General features: G+C 41.9%; 1 protein-coding gene across 2 annotated transcripts in view; it reads right to left on the reverse strand.

Annotated features, from left to right (window-relative positions):
- SCAI (suppressor of cancer cell invasion) overlaps positions 1 to 27,429 on the reverse strand; it is a 1,073,481-nt gene that overhangs the window by 644,151 nt on the left and 401,901 nt on the right. For both annotated transcript variants that reach the window (XM_040324877.1, XM_040324876.1), the window contains exon 6: positions 3,864 to 3,960. In XM_040324877.1, coding sequence (XP_040180811.1) covers positions 3,864 to 3,960 — 97 coding nt within the window. The remainder of the gene's footprint in view (positions 1 to 3,863; positions 3,961 to 27,429) is intronic.

Here is a 27,429-nt window from a genome sequence, read left to right on the forward strand (position 1 = left end):
TTTGCTTCCGAGGAGTCCAGAATCAACCCCAGGTACTCCAAACGCTGAATCGGAACCATGACCAAATTCTGAATGTTTAACACCCACCCAAATTCTTGGAGGGTCTGGCTGGCTATAGACACATCTACCTCTAATTCTGAGCCAGAAGCTGCTCTCAGAAGGTCGTCTAAGTAGCCAACGATTGCAATGCCTTGCTGTCTCTGCAAAGCTAGGATCAGTGCGAGCACCTTGGTGAAAACTCTTGGTGCCGACGCCAGACCAAAAGGAAGGGCCGCAAACTGATAGTGGGCCTCCCCTATCGTGAAGCGCGAAAACCTCTTGTGACTTGCGCAAATTTGGACATGCAAGTATGCGTCCTTGATTTCCAAGGACGCCAGAAAGTCCCCCGGATGGAGCCCAGCTACCACCGAACGAATGGATTCCATATGGAAATTCCTTACCTTCACAAAGGCATTTAGGGCTTTGAGGTCCAGGATCGGACGGACCCTGTCCTTCTTCGGGACCCCAAAGAGACCACCTTGCAAACCCACTGGTCGGAGAGCAGGGACGTCCACCGAGCTGTGAACCTGCAAAGCCGTCCCCCCACCCATGAGTCGGGCGGGGGCAAGACTTCATGCAGTGGTGGGTCTGGACACCAGCTTGTTCGGCTTACACACCCAGGGACGTTTCTGTCCCCCAGCAGAGCCCTTGTTGGCCTGGGAGGGTTTACCCGCGGCCCTGACTGACACAAATACTGCTTCTGAGTGGGAAAAGAAGTACCCGGCTAACGGCGGGGCTCCTTCCCCTTGGTGGACTGAGGGGGAGAGTGCTCTTACCCCCAGTGACATCCCTGATAATGTCGTCCAGCGAGGAACCAAAAAGCCTCCCACCTTTGAAGGGTAAATCTGCCAGGGCTTTTTTGGAAGCTAGGTCAGCAGACCAGCATTTCAGCCAAATCAGGCGGTGCAAAACCACCGCCGAAACAGAAGCTCTGGATATCAAGGTGGCTGCATCCAGTGTAGCACCACGGACATATACAAGGCCCTGGACCAGCTGGTCCACCAGCCTAATAACTTTGGGAGGGAGTTGGTGCTACTCCACAGTCTGGTGCAAAATTTTTGCCCATTCAGTGAGTGTCTGAGACACCAGTGATGTGACCACAATAGGCCGCAATGCAGACCCCAGCATGGTAAACATGGAGCGGGTCAGTGCCTTGGACCTCCTATCAGTCTGGTCCTTGAAGGCAGGGGTCCCTTCAATAGGGAGAGTGGTCACTTTATCTAACCAGGCAACCAGAGGGTCCACTATCGGAGGAGAGGCCCATTTATTTCAAGAGGCTCTCCTCAAAGGGGTACTGAATAGCCAGGCGGTGAGGGACTACAAAGGCCTTCTGCGGCTTTTCCCATTCCTTATCAATGAATTTGTCAAAGAAGGACACATAAGGAAAAACCTTCACAGAGCGGTCTGATTTGTGTGACCCAAAAAAAGACAGAGCCCTCAGATGAAGCCTCAGCAGCACTATCCAGCTTAAGGGAGTCCCTTACAGCATTGATAAGCGCACTGACAGGTGCCCTGTCCTGTACTGACCCAAGTGATGAGTCTTCCTCACAAGGAAAGTCCTGGTTCACATCCTCAGACAAAACAGAACCAGGAACCTGAGCCGCAGCCAGGTCCAGGTCTGAGTCAGAGCATTCCCCAGGGAATGGCGGGGGGAGGGGGCGCTTTTTACCCCCCTTACGCCCGCGCAATGCTTCCACCCTGGCAACAAATGTTTCCAGGACTGCTAACAAAGAGTCCATGGGAACCGCAGGTGCAGGATTACCAGCTGCCACCTTTGACAAGTTTGGGGAAGAAGAACCAGAGACTGACTCCATTACAGACAGCTCTCAGGGACCTATTCAGACTTGAATAAAAAGCCCACCCTCCAGCTGCGCTGACCAGGGGGTTACCCAGGGGACTCCCCAACCACAGGAGGAGACTGTACAGCGCCGCTGCCCGCCCTCAGTACACAGCGTGTGCGAGAGGAAAAAACAGAGAGGTAAAGCTGTGAGGTAATCGTAACCTGTGCTGTGCGCCGTAGGAACCAGCACTAGAGGCCAAAACCACATCCAAGATGGCTGCCGGAGGCCTCAGATAGAGCAGGACACGGCCACAGTAAAATGGCCGACCGCAATAGCAAGCTGCGCCATAGCACGGCCACAAAAAAATAGCCACCAATGGGATTTTGCAATGCAAACAAAAAAACAAAATAATGGCGCCGCCAAAATGGCAGAAAAATGCTGCAACGATGAAGAGAAGGCCCATCAGGGCCTTACAGTGGCAAAAACACCCCCACAGAAAATAGCAAAGACACCCCACAGGAGCCTCCCCCGAGTCCCCCCCCTGGCAGCAGCATAGTATTGCAGTAGAGGGAAACAAGACAGAGCGCAGGGAAGGGAGTATAGGAGGACCTCCGAACCACAGGAATAGTCAGCAGTACTGACCCGCCAAGGCGGGCAGGACTGTACTTACCCATCCATGCGAGGACCCACTGACACATTCCTGACAGGCATACAACCGCGTTGGAGTAGCTGTCGGCTCGGTCCACTGTGAGTGAGACAACACCACAGCCCAGTCATATGTGGATCCTGGAGCAAAAGCTCAACGGCCACCACAGGAGTCACAGGGTATGTCGTGGCAGACCCAGCCTCTTTGAAAAGGTGTGCTCACGCTCGCTGGCTGGACTGAGGAGACTACAAGAATCTATATATCCAGCCTGTCTCTCATCCGACAGTTGATAGAAGAATCTCAAGAATAAAATAAAATAAAATACAAATAAAAATTTCCTCAGGGCGCTGGGCCCAAAAGGGAGCCATACGTCCTTCTCCTTTGCTAGGCAGAAAAAAACTGAGGCTGTTCAACTCTGTTAAAGTAACATTTAATTATCTAACATGTTTCTGCCTAATCATCTTCTGTGAACAGGAACATAACCCACTTGCCAAGATTTAAGGAGCTGTGTCTGTCCATGGACGATAAGAGAAATATATATTATGAAGCACAAAAAAAAAAAACCAGAAGGCATTTTAAATGATCCTTCTTTCAGTTTTCACTCTGCAGCTTGTGCTCTCCAATCTTCAGTCATCACCAGAAAACCTTATGCCTAGTACACACGATCATTTTTCCCGTTGGTAAAACTGCTGTGTTTTTCTTTGGCTGGGAAAACCGGACGTATGTATGCTCCTTAGCAGTTTTCCCAACAGGAAAACTGTGGTTTCAAAAATGAAAACATGTCCTATTTTTTCTCGCCGTGAATCACTGCGTTTTTTTCCCCGCAGTTTTCCTATGGGAAATACTGCGAGGGAGCATACACACAGCCGGTTTTCCCGAACAAAATTCTCCTGGCAGTTTTCCTGTCTGGAAAACCGGCCGTGTGTACAGGGGAAAAGGGACCGAGATGGTTCCCGGTTTTCCCGTTGGTCTTTTGACCGCTGAGAAACCCGGTCGTGTGTACAAGGCATTAGAGTCAGATAGTCATAAACCCTAAACACTACAAAAACATTTTCCTGCCATTTTGTGAACTCTCTGTATCAGAAAAAAAAATTGTGGGAGTTTTAAGCCTTCACTGCTAAAAAATAAATAAAATAAAAACACTACAGATACAGTAGTAGTGCTCATCCTCTGTACTTTTTGTTTGCACTTAATTATAGTTTAACATGTCGAATCCCCTAAAGTTGGAAGGAAGCAGTTGTGCAATTAAAAAATAATATGGATAGTGACACATAAACACATACAACAGTTTGGGAGCTAAAGTGCTCGAACTTCCAAATCACAAGACAACAAAGTATATCAGACTGACAATACAGAAGCAATACATAAAGCACTGAGACTCACAGGCCATCAATTACCTTGACTAGGTCTTTAACAACATCCATTTTATTGAGTAACAGACAGACGACGATGAAGCGGGCATAATAACGCAATTTCTTCACAACCAGCTCAGGTCTAAGGGACAATAACTGCAGTTATCTAAAAAAACTTTCATCACTAGCATTTTTTTGTTCAAATACGTTTTTATTAAGTAAAGGACATGAGAAAAACACTCAATACAAACATGCGTAAGCCAGGGCTTGACAAATCCCGGTCCTGGCGACTTGGCGCCATCTGGTGGTGAGCCGTTGGTATTACAAGTTAAGCATTACACGTTAAACTGCAATTCTAATGTAATTTTTCACTATTTTCACTGCCATCTTCTTCCCTCTAATTAGAACCCCCAAACATTATATATATATTTTTTATCCTAACACCCTAGAGAATAAAATGGCGATCGTTGCAATACTTTCTGTCACGCCGTATTTGCGCAGCCGTATTTTTGGGAAAAAATTACACTTTTTTTAATTAAAAAATAAGACAACAGTAAAGTTATCCCCATTTTTTTTTTAACTATGAAAGATAATGTTACGCCGAGTAAATTCATACCCAACATGTCACGCTTCAAAATTGCGTCCGCTCGTGGAATGCCGACAAACTTTTACCCTTTAAAATCTTCATAGGCGACGTTTAAAAAAATCTACAGGTTGCATGTTTTGAGTTACAGAGGAGGTCTAGGGCTAGAAGTATTGCTCTCGCTCTACCAATCGCGGCGATACCTCACATGTGGTTTGAACACCGTTTACATATGCGTATGTGTATGTGTTCGCTTCTGCGCGCAAGCTCGTCGGGACGGGGTGCGTTTTCTGGCTCCTAACTTTTTTAGCTGGCTCCTAGATTCCAAGCAAATTTGTCAAACCCTGGCGTAAGCAACACATTAAGTAGGTCTTTGTAGAAAAACAGCAATCAACAACTTATACATAGCCTATAGACCAGTAAAATTTCCCGGTCATATATCTATCAAGGACATTAAACAGAACATGTAGTCGCCTGAGTTGACCATTTTGTTAGGAATAACATGGTAATATCAAACATACCAGGACCGCGGCCTATGCGGCATCACAAATGCTGTCCTATTCAGGAAAGAGAGAGAAGACAAAAGAAAAGAGGGAAGGTGGGAGGGGTCCTCTGTCTCGGGCAGCCTCCATTCTCAGGAAACATTCCTGAATAATAACTGACTTTAAATAGGTTGAGACATAATGTCTGTATATACAGGGGTGTATTTAAAGGCAAACCAGTCAGACCACATTTTCCGTGACAAGTCGGCTTTATTCCTAAGGGAGTATGTGTGATCTTCCATGTGGTAAATATGGTCTACTTCCACTAACCATTGGCGTAAAGTGGGTATAGCTGTTTGTTTCCAAAATCTGGGAATAAGTGATTTCGCTGCATTCAGCAAGTGTGGCGTCAACGATTTCTCATATGATCCAACTGGTTTGTCTGTACAGTGAAGCAGTATGGCCCAATGATCTCCAGGGGTCTCAAAACACTGGATTTCCTTCATCCAATGGAGGATAGTCAGCCAGTAAGGGCGGATAAGTGGACAATACCACCAACAAATGCCACACCAACAAAGAGGGGAAACTTGAGGAAAAGTCCTGCGAAGCACTACTGGGGTGAGGTGCCACCTTGTCAATCATTTGTAATTGAGTTCTGCAGTTTTAGAAGACACCGAAGTCATGTTCATCACTAGCATTTAACAATAGGATGATGTGATTTCATGCATCTGGTAACACACAGCTAGTATCTGATTTTAAGACTGCATGCACTTGAAATGACCCTGTCAGCACTGGCTTACTTTGTATGTTTAATGCCTACCTGTATTAAAAGAGGCAATATACTTACATTTCTGGCAGCCTGTGTTGATATGCCATATGGGTCAAATATCTGTTGCCCTGTAGCACATTGTGCTAGCTTTTATGTCCTGTAGTAACACATGAGCCAGCAGGAAAAAAAAGACTACCTGTGAAGTGGGAAACAGGTATTCAACCCTTCCAGTCGGCCAAATACTTGCAGCGGCCAGGGAGAAGTGAGGAGGCAGCATACCAAAAAAATATCTGCTGGAAAGAAAACAATATTGCCGCAAGACCAGATCTCTTTAACCACTTAAGGACCGCCGCACGACTATATACGTCAACAAAATGGCACGGTTGGGCACATGGACGACCTCTTTAAAAGCCCAGCCGTGGTCGCAAGCGCGACCCCGTCCGAAGCTCCGTGACCGGGCCCGCGGGACCCGATCGACGCGGGCGTCCCGCGATGAACGGGGAGAGGCGAGTGCAAACAAACCTTCCCCGTTGTTCTCTGTGGCAATATATGTAGGGAACAATGATCACCGACGTCACACGTCCAGCCCTGCCCCCCTACAGAAAGAAACAAACACACACACACACACAAGGTCACACTTAACCCCTACAGCGCCCCCTAGTGTTTAACCCCTTTACTGCCATTGTCATTTTCACAGTAACAGTGCATTTTTATAGCATTTTTTGCTGTGAAAAATGACAATGGTCCCAAAAAATGTTCAAAAGTGTCCAATGTGTCACGAAAATAAATAAATAAATATTAATAAAAATGCCATAAACTATCCCCCTAAAAACGTTTTTTTATATCTTTTTTGGGGATATTTATTATAGCAAAAAGTAAAAAATATTGTTTTTTTTTCAAAATTGTCGCTCTATTTTTGTTTATAGCGCAAAAAATAAAAACCGCAGAGGTGATCAAATACCACCAAAAGGAAGCTCTATTTGTGGGAAAAAAAGGACGCCAATTTTATTTGGGAGCCACGTCGCACAACCACGCAATTGTCAGTTAAAGCGACGCAGTGCCAAATCACAAAAAGGTCAATGGAAAAATGTTTACGTCTTCTATTGCTTACCCCTCCTCCTGGAAATGCTAGTGAGTTTTACAGGCCCACCAATGTTTTGGCCTTAGTATTTTGAGTCACTTATCTAGAATAAGAACAGAGATGAGCAATTCTAACATTCCTCTAAATGTTGCAAGCTTGCTCTGGGTCAGCGACTCTGAAGTATAACTAGCATTTTCAGAAGATGACCACAAGTGGCAGCTTAAAATTCCTTTCATGGTAGATCTACTTTAAAGGGATAAACTTACACAAAACTGATATTTTTTGCGTGGGTAGAGCATGTGGCCTAAATTCACAATTATTTACCTGGGTATGCCATCGGCAAGATTTTCCCACCAAAGCCTCTTTTTTGCAAAATATGCATCATCCAGCATAAAACAAATATTTAAGATCTGATTGTCTGAGTGGGACATCCCTATAACTGACCACAGAACTTGGCTAGACTTGGAAACCCACTAAAACTCAAAAAACATATAAAAAGCTCATGGGGATTTAAACACAACAGATGCTACCCAGAAGTGAAATATCAATTTAGGCTGGGCTGACCCTTTAACACATGGAGGGATATTTAAAGGGGTTATAAAGCTTTGTTTTTTATTTTATAAATAGGCTCCTTTAAGCTAGTGCATTGTTGGTTCACTTACTTTTTCCTTTTGTTTCCCTTCTAAATGTTTTTTTTTCTTTGTCTGAATTTCTAACTTCCTGTTTCTCCTTTAGAACCACTTTAAAAAACATGAGGGACCTAATTGATGAGTGCCAACTATGCCCACACTTTCAGCCGCCCTCCTTCATTTATAGAAGCTGTACTATAGCTTCTATGAATAAAAAAATGATCTATGAATGGGGGAGGAAGATCTTTTATTACTAATTTGTCATTGCTTTTTATTGATACAAGCTATATTACAGCTTCTATGAATGGAGAAGGGGGTCAAGAAGTGCATATTGACAGGTCCCATGGGTATATTAACCCCTTTCACACTTGTGTCAAGGGTAGGTTGGAATTGGAGGAGTAGGATTTCAAAGAAAGCATAAGCTGACAGCACAAGAGACACATTGCATTGATTGTAAGTAATGTTCCTTGTCTTGATTTTTTTTTTTATGTGACTATACTTAGGCTTTAATTATTACAGCTATATGCAAACATCAGATCATAGCACAACATGTTTATCAATAAGTTAAACTAGTAGGTAAAGGTTAGCTGATCCTTTCTTAAGAGCCGGTTCACACTGGGGCGACCTGGGATCCGACTTCAAATCGTCCCAAGTCGCGCGGTCGAGAAAATAAATGGAAGTGAATGGGAGCCGTCTTAATGTACACTACTGAAGTCGCTCCGACTTCAGAAAAGGTTCCTGTACTACTTCAATCCGACTTCTAGGCAACTTGTACCCATTGATTCCAATGGAAGTCGGATCACTGTCTTAACTGAAGCAACAATACAGGAAGATAACATACATTTCTCAGGAAAACCCCTCTCTCCCACAGAGCCGATTGTTGTTTGATTGGCCACTGGAAAGCCTCCTGTCCTGGAGGCGACTTGAAGTTGCCTTGTACTGTCCTGGAGGCAACTTGAAGTTGCCTTGTAAGTTTCCTGATGATTCATACTCAAGTCGTGTCCAAGTTGCCTCCCAAAGTCGTGCTAGAAGTCATGTTGCCCCTGTGTGAATGGGCTCTTAAGAAACATTGCTAAGGAACAATGAATGAAGTCATGTTTATTGCTACATATACAGTAAACATAGAAAAATCTTGGAGTTACTGTACAATTTATTGTCATTTAATGAATAAAAACTAAATTTTCTGCAAGAGAACTTTACGATGTAGGCAGTTATAAATAATTGGGGAATCAAGAGTGATAGAAAAGAGAAGGGCAATAACAGTGCAATGAGAGCCAATCTCATACAAAATTTGAACGTCATTCTATAGAACAATGTAATATTTTTATATGTTCAAATTAGTCCAACTTTCCTCTAGCCAGCATGAGAATAGGGATAGCTCAGTCAGAGTGATCACTCTGGCTGAGCTATCCTTATTCTCATTCAGCTGATGGCTTGCAGTAGCTCAGAGACCCATTTACAAATAAACTGAGCTGCTAGTTTAACCACTTGACCACTGGGCACTTAAACCCCCTTAATAACCAGACCAATTTTCAGCTTTCGGTGCTCTCACATTTTGAATGACAATTACTCATACAACACTGTACCCAAATGACATTTTTGTCCTTTTTTCCCCACAAATGGAGCTTTCTTTTGGTGGTATTTAATCACCGTTGGGTTTTTTATTTTATTTTTTTCAAAGTTATAGCGTCCACAAGCTATGGTGCCATAATCTGAAAATTGATCACACCTGAAGTACTGACGGCCTATCACATTTCTTGAGACCCTAACATGCCAGAAAAGTACAAATACCCCCCAAATGACCCCTTTTTGGAAAATAGATATTCCAAGGTATTTAGAAAGAGGCATGGTGAGTTTTTTGAAGTTGCAATTTTTTCCCACAATTCTTTGCAAAAATCAAGATTTTTTTTTATTTTTATTTCACAAAATGTTCATATTAGCAGGTTATTTCTCACACACAGCATATGCATACCACAAAATACACCCCAAAACACGTTCTGTTATTCCTCCCGAGTATGGCGATACCACATGTGTGAGACGTTTACACAGCGTGGCCACATACAGAGGCCCAACAAGCAGGGAGCACCATCAGGCGTTCTGGAGCACCCAGACCAATACTGACATTCCTCTCCTACATGTAAAAATCATAATTTATTTGCTAGAGAATTACATAGAACTCCAAAACATTATATATGTTTTTTTTTAGCAAAGACCCTAGAGAATACAATGGCGGTCGTTGCAACTTTTTATCGTGCATGGTATTTGCACAGCAATTTTTCGGACGCGTTTTTTGGGAAATAAAACTTTTGTGCTTTAAAAAAAAAAAACAACATTAAAGTTAGCCCAATGTTTTTGCATAAAATGAAAGATGAAGTTACGCCGAGTAAATAGATACCAACATGTCACCCTTCAAAATTGCACACGCTTGTGGAATGGCGCCAAACTTCGCTACTTTAAAATTCCCATAGGTGACGCTTTAAATATTTTTTACTGGTTACATATTTTTAGTTGGAGAAGAGGTCTAGGGCCAAAATTATTGCTCTCGCTCTAACGTTCGCAGCGATACCTCATATGTGTGGTTTGAACACTGTTTTCATATGTGGGCGGGACATAGGTGTGCGTTCGCTTCTGTATACGAGCACACGGGAACAGGGGGGCTTTAATTTTTTATTGTTCATTTTACTATATTTATTTTAGTTTGACACGTTTTACCCCAAAAATAAATGTTTTGATCACTTGTATTCCTATTACAAGGGATGTAAACATCCCTTGTAATAGGAATATAGCATGACAGGTCCTCTTTACAGTGAGATATGGGGTCATTAAGATCCCACATCTCCCCTCTAGGCTGGGAAGTCTGAAATAATAATAATAAAAAAAAAAACGATCCCGTCTTCGATCATAGCGGTGAGTCGGAAGAAGCACCGGAGGGCAACGGGAGGGGAGGACGTCCACTTTCGCCTCCCGTAAGAACAATCAAGAGGTGGAACAACCGCCATGATCGTTCTTATGTTGGAGAGAATCGCCGGCTGAAAAATATGATATCTGAATGATGCCTGTAGCTGCAGGCATCATTCAGATATCCCTGCACAAAGTCAAGGACGTCATATGACAGCCGGCGGGCAGGAAGTGGTTAAAACGCATTTTTTTCCCCAGAGTATATTCCGGGTATTGCAGAGTATTGTGCGGGGGTATTGCAGAGTATTGTGCGGGGGTATTGCAGAGTATTGTGCGGGGGTATTGCAGAGTATTGTGCGGGGGTATTGCAGAGAATTGTGCGGGGGTATTGCAGAGAATTGTGGGGGGGTATTGCACAGTACTGGCAGAGGTATTGCACAGTATTGTGCGGGGGTATTGCAGAGTACTGGTAGGGGTATTGCAGAGTACTGGCAGGGGTATTGCAGAGTATTGCGCGAGGGTATTGCGCAGGGGTATTGAAGAGTATTGCGCATGGGGTATTGCAGAGTATTGCGCGGGGGTATTGCAGAGTATTGCGCGGGGGTATTGCAGAGCATTGCGCGGGGGTATTGCAGACTATTAGCGCTGTAGACGTATTTTGTCTATGGGCGGGTCGTTAAGTGGTTAAAGCACCTACATGAATGAAAAAATCATATCAATGTCCACATTTTATTTCAGATATTTCTAGCCTATTCCTATTAATCCAATTTGGGTTTTGCAACTTTCTTTGTGAAGGTCCCCACACATTTACTTCCTTGAATTTGGTGATAGGGATTTACTATGAACTGTAAATAGGTCAAAATTGCATCAAAATAATTCAAAATTACAAGGGGGATGTGCGATTATGCTCCATAACTTTTCTGCAAAATGTGATAAAGCAATGACAATGGTGCCACACCAATCGCTACACTGTAAACATATCTTTTTATTGATGCCAAAAGTTTAAGTTTGGGCCCTCTGACATTGACAGCCCCTGATCAGTTGCCCTAGATAGTAGGATTCTGGTGGATATGAAATTGGCAAGTCCTCACCATGGGGTAAAAGACGCAGTGCGGATGGCATATTTGAATATTTCACGTTCCACTTCTTCATTCTTGAAATTCCTTTTGCATTTGGGGGGAATAATGCAAAAATAGCAGGCGCTACTATGATTAGTGGGTTCCCTCCACACCATTGGTACTGCAAAAGGCATGCAATTTTTCTTCTTCCTAAGCCAATGACAAAGATAAGTTGCATGTGTAACGCAACAATGACGGGCCCAACTCTTGTCCTGATCCCCTATTTGCATCCACAATATAGGTGGTATGCCTTTTTTTACCACTGCCCGCATACTGCAGTTTTGAGATGCAAATGTAACCTTGCCACAAATGCAGCAGAAGCTATCTGTGTTGTTTACACAGTTTTGCGGTATCTTGGTTTCTGGAGGGAAAATATGTAACTGTATGATGCGTAGTTCTGACCAAGCCCTTGCAATAAAAAAACAATTACAGTCAAGTAATAATTGTCTCAAAGTGAAGATAAAGTTATACAATTCCTTGTCAAATATTTTTATTAGTTTCATGTGGGGAACAAAAAGGAAAAGGGAAGGGGAATATATAGAAGTACATAGTCCAATATACAAGGGGTACATACAGATTTTGTTGTATCATGTACTAGTACATTATCTATCACAATTAATAACTTACAGTAGTTAAAATGCACTGACTGTACTTCAAGGAGAGAAAAAAAAATAAAAATAAAAAATACCCGGGGTGGTGGTCTGGCTCGCTGTTAAAAATATACATACTGAATACTAATTTTATATATCTTAGTTTGGGGACAATAAAGACTGGTCAAAGTCAGTGAGGAGAAGATGTTTTACCCAAGGTTGCCAAATCTTATGAAAATTATTAATTTTATTGTTATCAATGGCTGACATCTTTGCATGGATAAGTGATCTATTCATCCTGTGTTTGGCTTCCGCTACAATTAAAGCTTTTAGTTTCCATGCTTTAGCAATGGTCTGCTTGGCTGCAGTGCTAAGGTGTATTAACAGTTGAAATTGAGTATTTGTGAGTGTTTCAGGTTTTAGGTTTAAAAGTGCTGTAGCTGGGTCTGGAGAAATATTTTTATCAAGGGCTTTAGATGCCATACGAAAAATACTTGACCAGAATTCCTTGACGACCGGACATTGCCACCATGTGTAGAAGTGAGTACATGGTGCATCACAGCCTCTAAAACAATTTGGTGAATATGCAGGAGCAAATTTTGCTATTCTAGCTGGTACTAGGTACCAACGTGTCAAAACCTTATAGTTTGTTTTCACAGCAAAGCAGTTAGGAGAGGAGTTCTTAGTGGCTAACCATATATTCGACCAGTCTTTATCATCTAATATTATGTTCATGTCTTGCGTCCATTTAGTCGCGTACAAGGGTAATGAATCATTTGAGTTTTCATTTATTAGGCGATACATAATTGAGATTAGGCCTCTGACATGTGGGTTGCTAATGCAAATCCGTTCAAATTGGTTGAGTTAATGAAGAGCCAGTATTGAGTAGCGGTTCATAGAAGTTTTTAATTTGTAAGTATCTGAATAATTCAGACCTCGGAAGTCCGAATGATTCACATAGTATAGGAAAGGTGTGGATGTTAGAATTAGATACTAGGTTGTGTAGGCGAAGCAGGTTAGTGGAGGACCATGCTGAAAAAGATTTTGGATATTTCCAAGCAGGATAGAAGGCAGGATTATTAAGAAAGGATAGAAGGGGATTATGTGAGGATGGAAGCATATGGGAACTTTTAAATTTATCCCAGATGGCTAGAGAGTGTTTTGTTATGGGGTTGGATAGATGAGACCTATCAGCGGTTCTGATCCATAACAAGTCAGCTACTGACAACCGGTCACTGTCAGACTCTAACAACCCATAAGGTATTTCATCTGTAGTGTAGTACTTAGATAGTAATGCTATCTGTGCAGTGTTGAAGTAGGAGGAGAAGTTGGATAGTCCCATTCCTCCTCTAAATTTATAGGAGGTATAGTGTAGATTTCGGAATACGAAGGTTTAGTTGTACCCCAAATGAAGGACATAACTCTACGTTGAGTTAGTCTTAGAAAGTAGGATGGTAAAGGGATAGGAAGTACTCTAAATAAGTATAAAAATGTAGGTAGAATTGACATTTTGACCGTATTTATCCTGCCGGACCAAGACAGTGGGAGGGAAGTCTATAATTTCATTAAATTAGTTGATTGCTTCAGTAGAGGTAGATAATTGGCAGCAAACAGTTCTTTAAGGGAGACTGTAAGCTGAATTCCTAAATAAGGAAGTTGTTTTGGGACCCAGTTAAAAAGTAAAGAATTTTGGGCAAGGAGTAGATCAGATTGGGGCAGTGAGATATTTATTGCATTTGATTTAGAGGGATTAACATGGAGTCCTGAAATTTAAGCAAAATTGTTCAGAGTCTTGAGCAAGTTTGGGGCTGTTATATGTGGATTGGACATAAAAATTAGGATATTGTCTGCGAAAAGACATAACTTATGTTCATTTCCACTTAGCTCTATGCCTTTAATGTCAACATTGGTTCTAATTAATTGTGCTAGTGGTTCTATAAGTAGGGCAAAAAGCAACGGGGAAAGGGGGCATGCCTGTATAGTTCCTCTACCGATGTCAAATATTGATGATTTATAACCAGCGTATTTTATATATGCTTTTGGACTCTTGTATAGGGAGGAGACCCAAGTTAGGAAATGATTCCCAAAACCCCATTTTTGAAGTGCGTATTGCATATAGGGCCAGGAGATCGAATCAAATGCCTTCTTAATATCTAAAGATACAAGGCAAGACGGGATGTTCCTAAATTTGGCTACATGGATAATTAAAAGTGCTCGCCTAATGTTATCGCCTGCTTGGCGTTTGGGTATAAAGCCTGTCTGATCCCTATTTATTAAGCCACCTATAATATTATTCAATCTGTTTGCCAGAATTTTAGCTTTTAGTTTTATGTCTAGATTCAGGAGAGATATAGGGTGATAGTTAGCCCAGGAGGATGTATCCGAGTGTGGTTTGGGGAACATGGCAATAATAGATGTCAGGGTTTCCGTTCTGAATGAATGTCCTGCCAAGATTGAGTTGAAGGATCTGGTTAGGATTGGTGCTAGAATGTGAGTAAACTGTAGTAGGCTGCAGAAAAACCATCTGGGCCCGGTCTTTTCTTAAGTTTTAGGGATTTTATGACAATTGATACTTCAGGGTCTAAAATGGGGCCTTCAAGAAGATCTCGCTGCTCTTGACTTAAAGAAGGGAGCGTGATTTTGGAAAACAACGTGTCTGCTTTTGTCTTGTCAAAATTTTTAGTAGAATAATACACATTGGCGAGATTAGAACTAAAGACTTCTAATATTTTAACAGGGTTGCTAGAGTAAGCTTCACGGGAAATTTTGAGTTTGTGGATGTTGTGCTAATTTCAGGCACCTTGCCATTGGGGTGTCAGGTTTATTAGCTTTAAGGTATTGGGTGTGTTGGCGTTTACGTATAAGTTTGTCAGCTGAGTCAGTTAAGAATAGATCTAGATCTAAACGGGCTCTTTCTAGTTTAGAGTTATTTTCGGCATTCGGGGAAGATTGAAAGGCCAAGTGGCATGCATTGAAGACAGACTCAAGCTTAGCAAATGTAATTTTACGTTCTTTTTTAAGCATAGACGCTTGTTGCAATAATTTACCTCTAATGACAGGTTTATGGGCTTCCTATAGAGTTAGGGCTGAGATATCTTCCGTATCGTTAGTTAACAGGTAATCAGTGAGTGCTTTTTCAATATCAATACGGTGGGATGGATGGGTTAGAATTAAATCGTCAATACACCAGGAATTGTCATGGGAACTGGGCACTGTGGACGCTACTGATGTAAGGACTGCACAATGGTCTGTCCATGGGAAAGGAATGATTTTGGAAGATATCATTTCTGGTAGCATACTGGATGGGACTAAGATATGGTCTATACGCAAGAAAGACTTATGTGGATAAGAGTAATGAGTGTAGCTCCTGCTGGTGGGATTAGTTTCTCACCAGGTATCTACCAAGCTGTGTGTAGTAAGCAGATGCTGAAAGGTGAGTTTCGCTACTCTATTAGTAGGACCTGGAGGAGATTTGTCTAAAAAGGGAAAGACGGTAGTGTTTGAGTCTCCACATAGTATAACCGTACCAAATTTATGTGTGTCTACTCCTTGGAAAAGGTGGGATAGAAATGCTGTTGGTCGTTTATTGTGGGCATACTACGATACTATTGTGATTGGATTATCAGAAATATAGCCTGTAATAATTATGTATCTTCCCTCCGGGTCTTTTATTTGAGAAGTGAGGGTAAACGGGGTAGAGCGATGGAAACCAATTAGTGTCCACGTTGTTTAACAGTTGTGGATGCATAGTAAAATTGCGGGTAAGAAGCTGAAAAAAATTTAGGATAGGTTTTGTCTGTAAAATGATTTTCCTGTAAGCATATAATACTGGCCTTTTTGGACAAAAAAAGAACGAAAAGCTTTGGTACGCTTATGAGGACTATTAAAACCTTGTACATTTAATGACAGAATGTTTATAGGAGCCATATGTCAAATCGGATAAGCGTTGTGTCACAGTATACAGAATACTCACCAAGAGCCAGAGTCACCAACCGGGGAAAAAAAAGAAGGGGATAAAATACTGCAAAATAAAAAGTAATAATGAGAAAAAAAAATTCAACAAACATGTTAACCCATTATGTGCACAATTCATTACAAAGGTAAGGTTAAACCACAGGGTGTAGGAGCATCTCAGAGGAGTGTATAGTACTCCCTGAGAGGATCCAAATCCACCTACAGAGGCCCGCGCAAAAGCAGGAGTCTGCGGGTAGCAAAAAAGGGGCAACAAGAAATTCCTACGGAATGAACAGCACCGATGGACAACGGGAACTTACTATAAACTGATGGTAGCTTATGGTACCGGTAATTAAAAAAAAAAAAATAAGTATAACGAGCTAGATATGTTATTGCTCTACAACTTGAGTTTTCTAACTTACAACATTACTAACAACAATGGGTAGTCAATATGTATTGTACAGGACGCCAGGGTTGGATCCTGGACGGGTGCTATACAGCACCACTATTTGGGCTATGGGCCCTTTAAATAGCGGGAAGAGTGTTCAGGGGGTCACCCAAAGTGGGTGAAGGATTCCAGGTAAGAGTTAATCCAGAGAAGACTGGCTCGCAGTTCTATCTGTCTTGATAGAGCCATTTGGGGCCTGGAATTCTGGAGGCTCTAAAGCGCTATTTGGGTGGGAAAGAGCCTCCACTCCTAAACACTGGGAGCCAGGTGTTAATAGTCCCAGAGAACCACCCATTAAAACAGGAAGTGGTGCTGGAGGTGTGTGAAGGAGTGTGGAGATTGCACCTGTGAAGACAAGCTGGGAGTCTGATAGCTGCTGTTCAAAATACAGTGAGGACTTTTTGGAAAACAGGGGGTGAAGACCCGTCTACAAACGAACTGTATGTGTTTTGGTTTGACTTATTTTTGGTGCTGAAGATAGCATACTTTTATTTGATGCTGAAGCTAAGCAGACTTTTCTGTTATAGTTTTTCCTTGTGTGCTGAGAAAAGCCTTATTTTTGGTTGATCTATGAATAAAAGCCTTTTTATGTTCCCCCAAACGGTTTGTGCACTTAATCCCACCGAGCTATAGCCCCCGAACGTTACAGTATGATACCAATAACCGGTATAACAAAATTAGAGGCCGAAAAGAGAAAAAAAGAATAAAATTAGGTCAAAAAGTTAGTCAAAACCGACGGTAGATTATGGTACCAGTAATTAAAAAAAAGAAAAAAATAGGTATAAAGAGCTGGAAATGCTATTGCTCTATAACTTGTGTTTTATCATTACTAACAACAATGGGTAGTCAATATGTATGATACCAATAACCGGTTAGAACAGAATGAGAGGCTGAAAAGCCTCTAGCTAGACAAAAAAAGAATAAAATTAGGTCAAAAAGTTAGTCAATCCATTGAATCCTCCTGGGCAGGTGAAAGATTTTCGAATCGACCACGTTTTTGGAGGTTTTGATGTGCTGGGGGGTGTGAGGCATATCTTGAAGTAAATGCTTGCTGAGGATGTTGAGTAGTTAAACTTCTGTGGTTCTGACCAGTAGGTACGTTTGTTTCTGCAATTCCCAATTCAGTAAGGGCTGACTTTAAATCTTCTGGGGAGCGACAAACATACTTAGTCTCCAGATGAGTGAATCTGAGACTGAAAGGGAAGATGAGTGGTAGATGATTTGATTCTTTTGTAATATTTGTAGTAGTGGTTTGAGTGCACGTCTCTTTGCTACAGTGAGTGGAGACAAGTCAGCAAAAAGCTGAAAAGTATAATTCTAAAAGCTGAGTAGATCTTTGCCTCTAACTGCTGTTAGCAGCTGCTCTTTGGTCTTGTAATAATGCAGTTTGGCAATGATATCTCTGGGGGGGCCATTAGGTTTGCGTGGAGCCAGTGCTCTGTGGACTCTGTCCATTTCAAGTCCTTCAATGGGAGTACCAGGAATTAGTTCTTGAAAAAGCTCTGTTACGGTTTCCTGAAGGTTCTGGACAGACTCTGGAATGCCTCTGACCCGTATGTTAGACCTGCGGTCTCTGTTCTCTTGGTCCTCTAAACGTGCCTGTAATGCTGCATTTTCTTCCTTAAGAGCTGTTAGTTCAGAGCTACAGTGTTCTGTATAATTGTCTATGTCATCCACTCTCTGTTCTAATTCTGATGTTCTCTGACCAAGTTCTCTTATTTCCCTGGTTAGCTTGTCAGTTATATGGTCAGAAGTTGCTTTAAAGCTTTCTGCAGCATATGTTCAAATTTTTGAAATATATCAGGCTGAATTCCAGTATTTATGTCAATATCTTCCAATACAGACTCACCAGCGCTGGATTGTGTTTTTTTGCTGGATGACTTCTCACTCAGTGCAGAGCGGAGTTGTGAGGGGGAAGGGGAAACCGCCATTCCAGCTGCAAGGTTGCTCACTGTACCCTTCAGAGCACTCGATTTAAACTTGTTTTTGTGCTTCTCAGCGCCGTGGCACAAAGTGTTCCCCTACTGTTCCGCTGTCGTTTTGGGCACTTCCCGGTTCTGCTGGGACCCGTAGTCCGCCAGCTTTGTCATCCGAGGAGCGCTAAAGGAGGCATATACTTCTCCTCAGGCAGCCGCACATGCGCCCCAAAGTTATACAATTCCATGTGGTACCATTTTCATTGTTCTACCATACACTAATTTGTCGAGAAGTTGCGAGGCATCATGATCAGACACCTCCCTCGCTTGTAGGCAAATATACTCGGCTGTGTTTAAATATTATTTGTACAATAGCTTTAAAAAAAAAAAACATTAGCCAACCAGCACCTATATCACCTGTTTTCTAATGCATCTAATCAAAATATGTAAGAATTAGCACATATTATCTCAGGAGTCGATCATTTCCCAAAACTTGTAGACCAGTGTAATAAGAAACTTGAATACAAATTGGTATAAGATAGGTCAAAGGAAGGACTGCCACTGAGTTCAACAACAAACTGAACATAATTTAATAAAAAAAAAAAGTATCCAATAAATGGACACCCATGAAGACCCATGCATCAGGCTGTCCCGGGTGAATAGAGTTCTATAGCTCACAGTGTCTTTTTGCTGGGTACATGTGTTATCTTTGTTCAAGCATAGTGCCCATCCCTCACACTTTATTAATTGGAAAATCTGCCTCTAGCACCTGCATTACAGGAAACATGTATGCAGACATCAGATATGTATTTGGAATAGCTTATTATTGTGGGCCCATATAGAAATCACAGAACGACCTGACTATAGCAATAGATATAGCAGAAAAACAAACCTATTGCTCAAGCACCATCTTAGATGTAGAATCAAAAAAATACATAAATCACTGTCCAAAAGACAATCTTTCGTAAATGTCTGAATGTATTAAGACGTGGATCAAAAGCTCCAAATTCAAAGACTATTGAGTATAGAGATGTTCCCATCATATATTCGTTTGATTTCGCAGTCAACTAGGTTTAGCCCTTTCATATAGTATTCAACCATTAGTTCCCTCCTTTTTTTGGAACAATCTAGGAGGTTCAACTTCCAACGGCCTAAATCGGATGGATTGAACAAATTTGTGCTACAACTTCTGTCTCATATCCTCACAAAAAACGTATTTTCTTTTGATGAGTCCCACTTCCTCTAGGTACAGGGGGTGGCTATGGGCACATATTGTGCTCCCCTCTTATGCCAACCTGTAGCTGGGGGGGGGTGGGGAACGGGACCTTTTTTTCCTGTCCAATATATTATATTGGTTTAGATACATTGACAACGTATTCATGTTATGGGCAGGATCAAATTAAGCCCTGCACCGTTTTATGTTAATGTTGGATACAAATAATTACAATCTTAACCGCTTCCCGACCGCCGCATGTAGATATACTTCGGCAGAATGGCACGTACAGGCACATTGGCGTACCTGTACGTCCCTGCCTTTCCGCGGGTCTGATCGGGACCCCCCCGCTAAATTCGGCGGTCGGATTCTCTCGGGGAGCGATCCGGGACGACGGTGCGGCTATTCGTTTATAGCCGCTCCGTCGCGATCGCTCCCCGGAGCTGAAGAACGGAGAGAGACGTATGTAAACACGGCTTCCCCGTGCTTCACTGTGGCGCTGCATCGATCGAGTCATCCCTTTTATAGGGAGACTCGATCGATGACGTCAGTCTTACAGCCACACCCCCCTACAGTTGTAAACACACACTAGGTGAACACTAAATCCTTTAGCGCCCCCTGTGTTTAACTCCCAAACTGCAACTGTCATTTTCACAATAAACAATGCAATTTAAATGCATTTTTTGCTGTGAAAATGACAATGGTCCCAAAAATGGGTCAAAATTGTCCAAAGTGTCCACCATAATGTCGCAGTCACGAAAAAAATCGCTGATCGCTGCCATTAGTAGTAAAAAAATTTTTTTTATAAAAATGCAATAAAACTATCCCCTATTTTGTAAACGCTATAAATTTTGCGCAAACCAATCGATAAATGCTTATTGCGATTTTTTTTTATCAAAAATAGGTAGAAGAATACGTATCGGCCTAAACTGAGGAATTTTTTATATATATATATATATATGTTTTTGAGGGATATTTATTATAGAAAAAAGTAAAAAATATTGCATTTTTTTCAAAATTGTCGCTCTATTTTTTTTATAGCGCAAAAAATAAAAACCGCAGAGGTGATCAAATACCACCAAAAGAAAGCTCTATTTGTGGGGAAAAAAGGACGCCAATTTTGTTGGGGAGCCACGTCGCACGACCACGCAATTGTCTGTTAAAGCGACGCAGTGCCAAATTGTAAAAACCCCTTGGGTCATGTAGCAGCATATTGGTCCGGTCCTTAAGTGGTTAAAGGGACACTAAAGGTTCCCGGTTTTTTTTCTTTTAAATAACAAACATGTCATACTTGCCTCCACTGTGCAGCTCGTTTTGCAGACTGGCCCCGATCCTGGTCTTCTGGGGTCCCTCGGTGGCTGTCTCGGCTCCTCCCCGCATCAGCTAACCCCCTTCATGGGAAGCTCTCTGCCAAGGGGGTTAGCTTGCGGGCGCGCTTCCGTGATACAGTCAGCGGCTATAGCCGCCGGCTGTATCACTCGGCCCTGCCCCCGGCGTGTCACGTCATTGGTTTGACAGCAATCACCACATCTCTATACCGTAAGCCCACAGCAGGGAATACAATTTTGCAGACATTCGCATTTATTAGTACAAAGTATCCCCTTTAGCCAGTACCTACGCCTTAGGAGGAATTACTCAAGTGAAGCTGCTTGTAGGCATGAGGCTGACCTTTATAACAGGCTATTGGCTAGGGACTACAGTAGATCTTGCCTTTAAAAAGCTTTTAAAAAAGCACAGGGTAAATCTAGGGATACACTCCTGTTCTCACAACCCAAGAAAAAAATATTCCAACATGGATAGATTGACAACACTAAATATCTGAAAAAGAAAAGATTATAATGCATCCTCACATGTAGTGAGCATGTGGATGCATAATAGTATTACGTGTGCCACGTCCTGGAACAATTAGAAAAAGAAAAATGACCTAGGGGCAAGTCATGGACTTTGTGGGCACTGTAGGCTAGTAAAGATCATAGTCACCAACAAGGGGGATTTAAATCCCCCTTTTTGGTGACTATGATCTTTACTAGCCTACAGTGCCCACAAAGTCCATGACTTGCCCCTAGGTCATTTTTCTTTTTCTAACACTAAATATCTAGGTATTAATCCCGAGATCACCTTTAGATGCTCAGGGTCGATCAGGGATCGTTTGGTGCAGAGTCAATATACAAAATCTCTCAAACAACATGATAGACCGGGGGTTTTTCCAATGTGGAACTTGTGACTATTGTCACTTGCTCATTGAGGGCTCCTCTGTTCCACTTCCCAATAGAAAAACTAAAAGTTCGTCATCACTTAACCTTCACATTATTCTTTGCCAATGTGGAGTATTCTACATTGGCAAAACCATCAGACCCTTTTAGAAGAGGATGAAAGACCACATGTATTATGCTACAGGTGGTCTGTTCAACACGGCCATTGGCTATCATGTTGCTTTTGAACACAGATACATCCCCTATGTGTTCAGATTTGCTGCCCTTGATAGGGTCTATGAAGACCCACGAGGGGGAAACTTTGACCAAAGGGTTTTACAAAATAAAACTCAATGGGTATATAAAACTTACAGGCCACAAGATTGCCGGTCCTAAATTATATATTGAGTTTTTAGACTTTTTCTATAGGGAGGTCCTTATTTAATCCTATTCCACATATTCATTTCAAGGGAATATGATATTTTGAGTGATTTTTTTGTGAGTCTTTTGGGATTCGCTCTTGTTTTTGATCAGTGTTTAACTTTTTTTCCCATTTTCTGTCATTTATAGTGCACATGTCAAGATATTAACTCATAATAGGGGTATTGTTTGTTTCTTTTCTCTCTTTTTGAAAAATCAATATGAGAATATACGTAATATCCAGCTTACTAAACTTTACAATATGCTTATAGTATAGACTTTTGAACAGCGATTTATGTATTTCTTGATTATAAATCTAAGATGGTACTTGAGCAATATGTTTTTGCTTTTCTGGATTATCTTGAACACTGGCACACTTTATTATTCTATACGCAGATTCTACTTTAACTGCATTATAATGTGGAGTCCTTATTTAATGATACATTTTTCTTGTCTTTTTCCTTTTTATCTGAAATGGGTGGGTTTTGGTTCTGGATCTGGCTCTATTTTTTTTGTCTATTGGGCATAAATGCTGGGGTTTTGGGCGTCCAGGCAGCTCATGTGTGAACTTATGTGCTGTGGATGTGTGCCCGCTCTGTGTTGTGGATGGGCCGTGCTGTGGATCTGTCTGCATGTCCATTCGTGCTCCTCCCCTCTACTTGCTGTCCATGTGTCTCTATGTTGAATGTGTTCATCAGATGCCCCCTGTGAATGGCTTTATTGTTGCCGTTCTTGTCATTGGCGTCAGATGGGAGCGTGCCTGCCACCGTGTCATTTAATGCATTAGGATGGGGGGAGCGATTTATAGCCCTCCTATCATGGTATGGTGAGCATGCGGATCTCCCTGGGGGGTATGATGGACGGACGTGTTGGTCATGGTAAGTACAGGCAAGATGTCTTATTAGCTTATGCAGCCTTACTAGCGTTATGCTCATCTATATTATACTACACTCGTTTTCCTTTAGATGGCCCTGAGGGATTGCGAAACCTGACTTAACTGCGCATCTGCTTTGTTGGATTGCAGCTTGGGCTCCCTGGTCTAATGCTCATTGTAAAGGAAATTGATAAGTTCTGTATATAATTGTATCCTATTTTGTATGTATTGCACACTGCCCTCACTGTGCACAGCACTAGTAATGTTTTCATTACATGTTTGCATTTTTTTTTAGTCCTGATTAGAATCCTGAGTATCCTTTGATAGTGGAAACAATGCATTTAAAAAAGGGTGATTAACTGGCCACACTGCATCCGAACCCACTGGGGTTTATGCGACTCAGCCGACACCCTCCCTACCCCTCCTACCTTCTCCTGGCCGCTCTGCCCTCATCTTTCCCTTCTATTCCCCTTGTCTTCTCTCTTCTAATCTTTTTCTTTCTTTCTTTTCCTTATTTGTTCTTAATTGAAATGTTCTCGTTTAAGCTACTAGCTATTGCCTAGAATTACATCCCGTTATGTCTCAGTATAATGTACGGAGTACCCTTTTTTTTGGTATGTATGCCTTTGATGATACAGGACCTCCCCTACCCTTTCCCCCCTTCCCCCTAATTATGTTGATATTTCTGTTAATTTTCTCTTGCTAAGGATTTGTTGGTCCTTTCATCTTTCCGAGATGTACTTGACAATCCTCATTTTGTATTTTGACCCTCCACGCCTTATATACTCTGTAAACGTCTTTAAGATGATATTTGCCTCTGGGGGATTGTACCAGTCTGTATTCATTTGTGTGGTAACATGCAAATAATTGTTTCTGTACTCTGTCATTTGATCCTTAATAAAAAATTTGAAAAGGAAAAAAGGGAGATTAAGTAAAATGTCCTCATTTAAGGAAATATATCTGTGGATATATATTACAATTAGGATGTGATATTGAGATTATTACTTGAGTATTAATTTCTGATATGAGTTTAACAATAATACATTTAGATCTATTGTAATTGGTTTAGACAACCTTTGGTTGGAAATTAAATCCAGGTCATTGGGTAAATTTGTAAAAATGGGATTAGTTTAGATTTCGATAACAATTTTGTAATTTTATATTTATAAAATAAGTCCTTATTGAGAAAAAAAAAAAGATTAAGATGAGGTTGCTAATTGGAATACAGCTGCCATAATATTTAACAAAGCCAAGATGGATGGGATACATAAGAAGTTTTTCTACAAAGATGAAATCTAAAGGTCTGATAATAACTTGATGTGCAGTCCATGATGCAAAAGTAATAATAAATACAATTTAAATATAACAGACCCATCACATCAAGTCCACCCTGTTAGGGTAGATGCCGCCTGCAGCCATTTGTATAGTTTTGGATCTGGCTGAGAGCTTTCTGTTCTGTCATATACAGATTGTTGGTCTTTTGTTTTTATTTTTGAAATCCAAAGCATAATGTGTGGATTGTGAAATGATGTGCTCCTTTACCTTATAAGTGCAGTGGTATAAGCAGAAGAATACTTTGGATTAATTGGACATCTCTGCAAGACTCTAGGGTATTGTTATCATTTATTATGTTATGACATCAGGAAAATAATGTCAGATGGAAACTTAGGCCCCATGCACACAAGACGCTGGTAAACGCATGTTCAGAGGCAGTTGGACAGCTTTTTCAACTGCCCCTGAACACATTCAATGTTATCCTAGGTGTCCATGCACACAGTCATGTTTTTCAGCGTTTTTCGGCAGTTGCGTTTATCCTCGTTTTTTCATAAGCAAAAAAATTAGTTCAGACGCAAAACGCGGCAAACGCAGCTAAACGCGGTACCAGCGTTTTGCCGCGATTTCGTTTATAGGCGTTTTTAAAGGTGATCTATTTTTTTACATTAGAAATCTCAAAAATGATGGCAAATTATGAAAAAACATAAAAAAAACATAGAAAAACGAATTGCTTGCATTGCATTGTGGACAACCCACAACTTGTGGCAGGTGATGTGACAAGTGGACAATCCACAACTTGTGGCAGGTGTCGTGGCAAGTGGACACTCCACAACTTGTGGCAGGTGCTGTGACCAGGTGACGTGGCAAGTGGACAACCCACAACTTGTGGCAGGTGACGTGGCAGGTGATGTGGCCAGGTGACGTGGCAGGTGATGTGGCAAGTGGACAATCCACAACTTGTGGCAGGTGACATGGCAAGTCGACAATCCACAACTTGTGGCAGGTGACGTGGCCAGGTGACGTGGCAGGTGACATGGCCAGTGGACAATCCACAACTTGTGGCAGGTGGCGTGACAAGTGGACAATTCACAACTTGTGGCAGGTGACGTGGCCAGGTGACGTGGCCAGTGGACAATCCACAAATTGGGCCGATTTGGCATGCGATTTGACATGTCAAATCGCATGCCAAATTGGAGGGTATTATGGGCAATAGTACCGTCTGAATCAGTGTGACGCCGACTTTGCGTAGTTCCTGTACCAATTTTGCCGACTTCGGGGGCGATTTGAATAGACATCTGTTCATGAACCCGCGCAGATGTCTGTCAAATTGCTCCCCCCCCCCCCCGGCTTGATGTCGAACTGCATTACCACACGATTTCAAAAGGATGCTGCATTACAGCCCCGGACACTTGCTGGGTCTGCAATCATCACAGATTCCACCCAAATTCTGGCCCAGTAGAGCTGGAATTAATAATTCAACTTTAACCATTTATGGTCCGCCCGCCCTAGTTATACGTCGCTACTTTGAAGAGGAAAACTGTTGTTATGGTAGCAGCGAGCTGCCATAACCCCTGTATCCTCCTCTTCAGCGGCCGGTCCTCTTTCAGATAAAAGTGGTCTCTGTGGCGAATACGCTGCAAGATCATTTTTATCCCATTCTTCCGTCGCTCTCTGGTGCCCTCCGCAGCTTACCGGAGCCGTCAGAAGCGGCAGAGGTGATCCTGTCCCTGACTGGGTATGGAGACGAGCGAGGGGAAGATGGCCATCTCCATATAACTGCAGGGCAGAAGCGACTTCAAAACGTCACTTGCGCCCAATGCTCTTAAAAGGGACATTTTTTTTTTTTTAGAAAGACAAACAATTATTTTTATATATTGCATTTTAGTCTAAATATGAAATCCAAGGTCTTTTTGACCCCAGGTCTCATATTTAAGAATACCTGGCATGCTTTTTTTCTAAAACATGGGATGTTTACATTCCTTGTAATAGGAATAAAAGTGACCCAAATTGTGGAAGTCCGGAAGTGGTTAAGGACCCCAGAACGAGAAGAACAAGTGGTCCACCGGGGGCAACTTATGCAACAGGATTTTGGAATCCTGTTGAATCCTAGTCTTTTTTCATCTGGTTGTGGTTTTCCAGTTGATGGTATCCATTTAATTGTATATCTTATATAATATTTTCTGTCTGAATACTTGGAATGTTTTTTCTTGTTTCTTAATGACTTATGTCATTGTATGAATTGTTCTAGCTGGCTCTCTTATGAATATCCAAGCACTTGAACTACTATAGATGAGAATACTTGAAGTTTTATGGGTGAGGCAAGGTATTTCCATCTGTGTGCCACACATGTCGTTCGGATATGATCCACTTTTAACATGTGTTGCTATTATATGAAGTCTTATCTATGTGTTTTATTTTAGATAGTGAGACATGTTTTTCTCAAACAATCCCTGAGTGTGCCCCGATGAAGCTAGACAGTGAAACGCATTGACGAACAGGGGCATATCTTCTACTGTCCATTGTACCCTCAAAGTCAAACATTTGGGCTATTTTGATGCCCTATTTTTTTCTTTTATACACAATTCCCATACAGATGTGGCCATAGGAGTGTTCTCTCTACATTTTCATATGTTTTAAGGAATTGCCCCATTTGGATAGCTTGTTCTTTTTTTAGGGAGGTTGACTTTTTTGTTGTCTCCTTCCTCTGGGAAGGGTTCCCCCTCGCTTGACAAAGTCTACTCTCCAATTACTGGTGCGTTGTTGAGGTCTAGCACTACCTAAGCTGTTGGTCTAATATCGGGCGGCTATCCTGGTTACAGTTAGATGGTGGTTTACACGATCTACAGCAAATGCAAAGTCAGTCTAGAAGCAGCACTTCTGGAACAAAGCAACTTGGTGTATAGAGGACCTAAGGCATATGTTTTTACTGATACTGTTCCCACCCTCTTTTTTTGACACCGCTTGGGGATGTCCCACTTGTCAAGATTTAAGAAGCTGTGTCTGTCTGTAACAGGCACTGCCTGTTCTGTTAACAGGCGCTCTGCGCGCCTGTCACTTCCTATAGTGGGCGCTGTGTTTGAATTACTGCCATGCACTATAGCTCTCTGTTGGCTTTAAAGCCATTCACAAGGCAGACAGCTAGTGTTCTATTATTGGAATTTCACTGTGA

This window comes from Rana temporaria, chromosome 9 (genome assembly GCF_905171775.1).
Source record: "Rana temporaria chromosome 9, aRanTem1.1, whole genome shotgun sequence".
Lineage (NCBI taxonomy): Eukaryota > Metazoa > Chordata > Amphibia > Anura > Ranidae > Rana > Rana temporaria.